The sequence below is a fragment of the Cynara cardunculus genome (assembly GCF_001531365.2).
Source record: "Cynara cardunculus var. scolymus isolate 2C chromosome LG 10, CcrdV1, whole genome shotgun sequence".
NCBI lineage: Eukaryota > Viridiplantae > Streptophyta > Magnoliopsida > Asterales > Asteraceae > Cynara > Cynara cardunculus.
Genome location: NC_037537.1, coordinates 21,966,222 through 21,974,038, shown reverse-complemented (window position 1 = coordinate 21,974,038; position 7,817 = coordinate 21,966,222). Strand labels below are relative to the sequence as shown.

The window sequence follows — 7,817 nt, the reverse complement described above, 5'->3', positions numbered from 1 at the left end:
CGTAGACCATATAAAAAAAATCGAGTTTAGGGACGCGAATCGTAATTTTTTGACATACCATAGGGACCAAATCCGTAACTCAGATATTGTTAGTTTTTTTTAATGTATTTCATTGACTCTTATATCCTATATCATCATTAATATGTATATATTTATATAACTTGTATTAAATACTATTTATTAATGCATATTACTTAAAACTTAATATGGCAAGTATATTGTGCGTAAGTACAACTTATTAAAGTTTCATATCTGAATTCGTGTAACTAACTGCAAATAAATATAATCAAATACATGATAAACATCTCATTTTAAATATAAAAAATCTAAAATATAATTAGGATAATAATTGAGTTCTAACAGAATACTTAATTATTATCTTTATAGAAAAACTAGAAGATATTCGCACAATGCAGCGAAATACATATTCATTTAATGTTTCATTTTATTTTTTTAATCTTTGTTGATATAATACGTTTTATGTAGTTTTGAGAAAGATAATGTTTTTACTTTTGAATAAAAATAAATTTGAAAAAATATATCGATATTAATATCAAATTAACTATTTAAAAGTTATTGTTTTTTATATAATTTATATAATTTATTTTTTATTATAATTTAATTTATGTCAAATAGTGAAGTAATTTATTTTTGATTTAACAATAAAAAAATTATAAATATAATAATTCAGTTAGAACTCGATAATCATCATAATTATATTTTAAATTTTTTATATTTTAAAATGAGATGTTTATCCTTTATTTGATTATGTTTATCTGTAGTTAGTTACACGAATTCAAACATAGAGCTTTAATAAGTTGTATTTATGCATAATTTACTTATAATTTTAAATTTTAAGTAATATCCATCAATATATAGTACTTCATGTATAAACAATGGTTTTTAAGAATTTTTGTCAAATGTTTTATAATATAGTATAGATTATATTGTTAAACCAAAAATAAATTACTTTGTTATTAAATCTAAATTAATGTATAATAAAAAATTGAATTAGAGAAGTTACTTAAAAAAAATAGAACTATTAAATAGTTAATTTGATACAAATATCGATTTATTTTTTTTCAAATTTTTATGTTATCTTCAAATTTATATTTCATTCAAAAATAAAAGCATTATCGCTTTCTTAAAAACACATAAAATTGTATTATATCGATAGACACAAAGCATAAAAACTACACATTAAAAAACGAGGATCTTGCTGCATTACGCGAATACCCTTCTAGTTTAATATAGTAGTTAACTCTTTTGATTAATATAATAAACATCAAATTATGTCTATTATGTATTTATTTTATATGATAAAGAATTAATTATTTTAAAACAATTTTAATATCCATTTAATAATGTCGTATGGTTTATGATTATAATTAAGTTGTGTATTTTGTATTGTTTTACACATTAAAAATATATTTTATTAAAGTATTTTTAGCTTTAAAATAAATTCAAAAAAGAACATTTTGGTCATTTACTAACATTTCATTTTTATCCCAAAATCACATTATGTGAAACAAACAGACATATTTCAATTTCTAAACAAATCTCATTTCAAAGTCCTCTAACCAATCATCTCGTCAAAACTGACAACATTTCATTTCAATTCCTTCAAAATCAAATTCTCTGCATAGATTTCATTTCATCCAAAAACATTCTACGAATTAGAACTCCACCTTAAATAAAATATAAACTTCCGAGTTTTTTTCTATGTTGGAGACATTTTAAGACAATACTAAACTTGGAGTTTTTTCTTACTTTCTGTATTTTCGACAACATTTTAGAAAATCCTTTGAAGTAAAATAGAAAATAAAAACTCTATTTTTTATTTACGTAACATTCCAAAACCTTATAAATAACTGTTTAGACTTTCTAAAAGTTATTAGATACATTCTTATGACCTATAAAACTAATTAATTAATAAAATAATTAAATAGATTATGCATTGTGGATGTCGTAATAAATTTAGGTCAAGACTTTTACAAAAGATATAAATATAATTTAAAATAAAAATAAAATTATATAAATATAAATATAAATAGTTGGAATAAATGTATTTTCCAAGAAAAAAGAATAATAATTAAGACACGTGAATCTCAAGGTAAGGTCGGGTCAGAAGCCATGTTTAAAAAAGATTCCCTGCATTTACTTACTTACTTACTTTATGGCTCATGGTACAATCACCACAGCATAAAGTACACACATAAAGCTTTTTTGCTATTTTTGTAATGCATACAATCTACCTGCATAAAGCACTTGTACCCTCTGCATATTAAGTTGTATTTTGTCATAAAAAAATGACCAAAAATAGAGGGTGTTGCAGTCAAACCCATTTGCATTTTTGGCATCAATTATTTGATGGGTCATTGCCAACAAACTTCAATCATTATTTTATTTAAATGTTTCATGTCATATTTTCAAAAAGGAGATTCCTTAAAAGTCGAGCATAAATACATGAAAGAATGTGGGGAAAAAAATAAATACAAAATGATTAGTTAAATTTAAGCTTTTTATTTAGGGGTGTAAACGATACGAGACAACTTGTGAATTATTCGAGATCGACTCGGTCAAAGCTCGACTCGGATAGGTTTGGCTTAAACTCGAACTCGTTTGGAGTATGAATAGAATTTGATTAAAGGAATTTGACTTTAAAGGAATATGAATAGAGTTTGATCGAGTTTGATTGACTATGATTGGAATGAAATATCTGGAAGAAATTGGAATCATCGTGTTTGATTGACATAATGTAATTTTGTGATTGCAATGACGTAATTGTAAGTGACCGAAGTACACTTTTATTTATTCTTAAATTATATAAATAAAATTTATAAAATAAACATGAAAAATAATAAATAAAACAAATTGAATTATATGACATTTGGTTCATAAAATGGAATTTTTCGAAATTGGAATCTGAAAGAACTGAAATGAAATTTAATCATGTTTGACCATGCGTTTGGTTGACAGGAATTGGAACACAATCTATCAAAATATTTTGAAGCGGTATGTTTGGTTCGTTGAATAGAATAGTGGTGGTGGGGCTGGTAGTGGTGTAGATGATAGTGGTGGTGGTGGTGGTGGTAGCGGGGCTATGGTGGTGGTGGTAGTGGCAGTGGCGGTGGTGGAGGTGGCGACAACGATGGTAGTGTTGGATGGGGTGGTGATGTGAGTGGTGGTAAAAACATGAACCAAGTGCAAGACTCGAATTGGAGTCAAGCCTATTCAAATCTAGTGTTGACCGAGATTTGACGTAGTCGATCTCGAGTAGCTTACGAGTTGTCTCGTACCATTTACACCTTTAAATTAGAACGACCGATTGAACGAATAAAATTCGTAACTTAAAATAATCAGATAAAAATCCTATTCATTAATGAATAATGTACATAATTAACTGCCAAAAAAGGGGTCATTATTCCTAATTGTAACATAAAAGGTTCATAAGCCAAAATTGGCCACAATTTTCTTCTTAATTTACATATAAACCCATTAAAATCTTGATTAAACTCACACAAAAATAAATACAAATTACAATTTCCAATAGACTAAAAAAACCACACCCTACAAGCAATTAAAACAGAAGCCATTTTTATTCACTTGTAAGCCACTCTACAAGAAGATGAGTGAAGCAAGGAGGAACCTGAGAAGCTACTTGGGTTGCTTCTCATCCCGCCGGAGGCCGTGGCGGCCGATGACGACGAGATCGCCGGAACTCCTCCGGGTCTGTTTCCGGCGGTGGGCTTTTCTGGGGAGCCCTTCAAGAGCGCGTCGACTTTTGCGTACTCTTCTCGTTCATGTTTGATTTCCTTCAACATTGCTGCAACGTCTTTCATCGTCGGTCGTTCTTCGGGTGCGGAGTTGACGCATAGTAACGCGATGCCTAATGCTTGCATCATTTCTTCGATTTCGGATTCTGGTCGGGATAGTAGGGTCGGGTCGAGAACTTCGGTCCAGCCTTTTCTTTGTTTTACCCAATCCACGACGTGAAGACCGTCTGGGATCGTTGGATCGATTGGTTGTTTTCCCGTTAGAACTTCTAGTACGACGACCCCGTAACTGTAAACATCGCTCTTTTCCGTTATCTTCATCATGTACCCATATTCTGCGGTAATAACGGAAATAAAATCGTGAGTCTAAACCCGGAGACCGTGAAATTAAATCCAACACTACAACTTCTCGTCAACGCTTACGCTCCAAATAAAACCATTAGCAAAAAAGTGAAACCGTTGCGACAAAATGGTTTTATAGGAAGCCATATTATGTCTAATTAAGTGTCCTTAATAAACCGTTTAACATGACGGCTCGTATAGCGGGTTGGATATCCAGGTTAATAAAAAAAGGTTTAAAAAATGAACAGTTATATGTCTGTATAAATGTGTTACAATAAGTTGATAGGACATTTTTAGACATATTTGTCAATAAAAAAACTAAATAGTCTTAGCATCTTATTTAAACACATTTACATAGTGTAAATTTAAATCTTATAAAACAGCTTATCTTATAAAGCCGATTTTGTTGCAAGGAACCTTGAGATATCGATTCGAAATCATGAGCGTAATGAAAGGAATGCTTACCAGGAGCGATGTAACCGTAGGAACCCGCGATGGTATTAGAGGACCGAGCAAAATCACCATCATCGACTAGCTTTGCAAGGCCGAAATCGGCAATGTAGGGCTCGAATTCCAGCCCGATGAGGATGTTATTAGCCTTGATATCACGATGAACGATCGGAGGAACACAATCATGGTGCAAATACGCAATCCCTTCGGCCGCTCCCAGCACGATTTGGAACCTGAGTTCCCACTCCAATGAACTCCCGACACGCTCGTGGAGGAGGCTACCTAGACTCCCGTTCGGCATGTAATCGTACATAAGTAGCCTTGTTTTCTTGTTCCAACAACAACCCAGAAACCGGACGATGTTCTTGTGTCGTACTGAGCCCAAGGTCTTCACTTCGGCCGAAAACGAGTCTCGGACCGCACATTTCTCATCAACGTAACCACCGTCAACCGTCATAGACGGCCAAAGCTTCTTTACAGCAATGACTTCGCCATTGTCCATATCGGCACGATACACCACCCCGGAACACCCTTTTCCAATCACATTCGTGTCCACCAAACATTTAAGGATTCGATCGACCGAAAAATTTAGTTTCTGAAACGGAGTGAACTGCCACGGCCATGACTCGCCGAGCTCGGACTCATCGTCTCCTGTGATGCTCCTTCTTGCCCGTAGAACTGCAGCCACGCCCATGATGATCATAGCTATTGTTAAAGTAACGAGCAGTGCAATTGCGAGTCTTAGCCGCTTAGCGTTCCTCGACTTGTACTCATCTTTCCCGTTTCCGGATTCGGCCATGTTGCTCAAGAAACACGAATCTTTGCCGAAAGAACATAACCCTCGATTCCCGGCTAAATCGGCTTCGGATAATTGTCGAAAGAGCTTGTTATCCGGTAGATATCCCGTGAAGTTATTGTGCGAGATATTCAGCGAGACGAGGTTGTCAAGGCGCGAAAGTGGGCTCAAGTTTCCATTTAGATTGTTGTACGAAATGTCGAGAGTAGAAAGCTTGCCGAGGGCGGCTATCTGAACGGGGATCGGACCGGTTAGCTGATTGCGGCTCAAGTTGAGCGCAATCTCGAGGGCCTGGATGGTCCCTAACTCAGGCGGGATTTCGCCCGATAATCCGTTGCTGCTCAGGTCAAGAAACTGGAGACTCGAACAGAGACCAAGCGATGCCGGAATGGCTCCAGAAAACGTGTTTTTGGCCAAAATGAGCTTGTTTAACGCCAGGAGCGTCCCTAAACTAGCCGGAATTAGACCGTAAAAGCTATTACTCGAAACATCCAACACTTGGAGACGAGATAACGACGATAAAGAATCCGGTAACGCGCCTTCTAGCGTGTTATTGCTAAGATCGACCATTTCCAAGTCTGTACAATTGGCGATCTCGTTAGGCACCACCCCGGAAAGCCGATTTCCCGATAAATCAAGAAAGTTTATGCTCTTCAAACCCGCGATTTCTTTCGGGATTTCGCCTGTTATTCGATTATCACCCAACCTCAATCTCACCAAAGAGCTACAATTCCCGATCTCCGGTGGTATGGAACCCGAAATATCATTAGAAATCAGAAGCAATTTAGTGAGGTTTTGTAGTTGAAACAACCCTGGAGGAATACTACCGGTGAGTGAATTATGTGATAAATCTAATGCTTGAAGATTATAACAGTTTCCGAAGCTTGAAGGAATGCTTCCTTCAAGTTCATTATCCCAAGCGAAGAACACTTCAAGATTCGTCAATTTTCCCAGCTCAGGAGGAATCAATCCTGAGATTTGATTGGTGTCGAGCTGTAATTGTTGGAGATTAATGGCGTTTGCAAGCACATTGGGGATTGAACCAGAGATATTGTTGTTACTGATCATGAATTCTTCTAATGCAACAAGATTACCGACGGAAGATGGAAGAATGCCGGAAAAAGAGTTTAAAGAAACATCAAACATTCTTAATTTGGTACAGTTTCCGATCTCTTCCGGGATGAATCCGACGAAATTATTCTGCCATAGAAGCAGTTTTTCGAGTTTTTGAAGCTTTCCCAGTTGGGGAACGATTGGACCAGAAAGATGGTTTTCGTATAAGAACAAGTTTACAAGCTCAGAACAGTCGCCAATCTCCGGCGGCAACTCGCCGGAGAGCCTGGCGGTGTAGATGGATAGTGTTTGAAGTTTACTGAGCTTACCCAAAGAGCTAGGGAGAGACCCTGAGATTCTTGTATCTGCGAGGCCAAGGAACGTGAGGTTACTGCAGTTTCCGATCTCATCTGGGATTTTTCCGGCGAGTTCATTGTTTCCGCCGGCACGTATGACTTCCAGGTTTACTAACTGACCTAATTCAGCCGGAATGTTGCCGGAAAGTCGGTTATCAAATAGGTAAAGATTCTTGAGACTCCGGCAGCTCCCGAGCTCATGTGGGATTCCTCCGGTGAGCTTGTTGGAGTTCAAAATCAAATCTTGGAGGTTAACAAGGTTGCCAATGGAAGATGGGATGGGACCCACGAGACTGTTTGAGCTTAAATCAATGGCGACGAGTTCAAGGCAGCCGCCAAGGTCGTCGGAGATAGTTCCGGTGATATTAGCATCGGATATTATTAAGCTTTTGAGATGAGAAAGTGAAGAAAGATTAGTGGGTAATGGAAGCTGCAATGGAATCGATTGAATCTTGATTTCAGAAACAAAACCCTCTGAATCACATTTAACGTAATCCCATTTGCATGGATTCTTGGTGACACCGGAAAGTGTCCAACTTGAGAAAGAAGAAGGTGGCAAACCACCACCACCATGAAGCCACGTGAAAAGCAGAATGGCTTCATCGTTAGCACCATCGTCACCCCCACCACCACCGGTAGCGGCGGCGGAGGAGAAAATCAAGAAAAGGGTTGACAGAAAAGTGAAAAAGAAAACCAAGGGAAGATTAATATGGTTGTTGTTATGGGGTTTGGAGATCGACATTTGCCTCAAATTGCAAACTTTTCTTGGGTTTGTATCATTTGGGGTTTTAGGTTTGCTGTTTGTTTTCTTAATCTTCGTGTCTCTCTCTCTCTCTCTACTTCTCTGTCTTTCTCTCTCTAAAACCCTTTCCTTTTTTCTGGGTTTTCTTGCTTGATTCGAACACTGGGGTGATGATCAAGAAATAGCACAGGTTTCATGGCGAATTCCATTGAAAAGAAAACAAAAGATTTAAAGATAGATTAAAGAAACAATAAAAGAACACCTAGAGATTTGCAAAATTAGCAGAGCACCACCACCCCCTA

The 7,817-nt window shown here is 36.1% G+C and overlaps 1 protein-coding gene across 1 annotated transcript; it reads right to left on the bottom strand.

Annotated features, from left to right (window-relative positions):
• Positions 1-3,602: 3,602 nt before the first annotated feature.
• On the bottom strand, positions 3,603-7,515 carry LOC112520120 (receptor-like protein kinase 2). Its single transcript, XM_025128421.1, has 2 exons — positions 4,584-7,515; positions 3,603-4,111 (listed from the first exon to the last, which is right to left on the bottom strand). The coding sequence occupies exons 1-2, from the start codon at positions 7,513-7,515 to the stop codon at positions 3,603-3,605; spliced, it is 3,441 nt and encodes a 1,146-aa protein (XP_024984189.1).
• Positions 7,516-7,817: the final 302 nt, after the last annotated feature.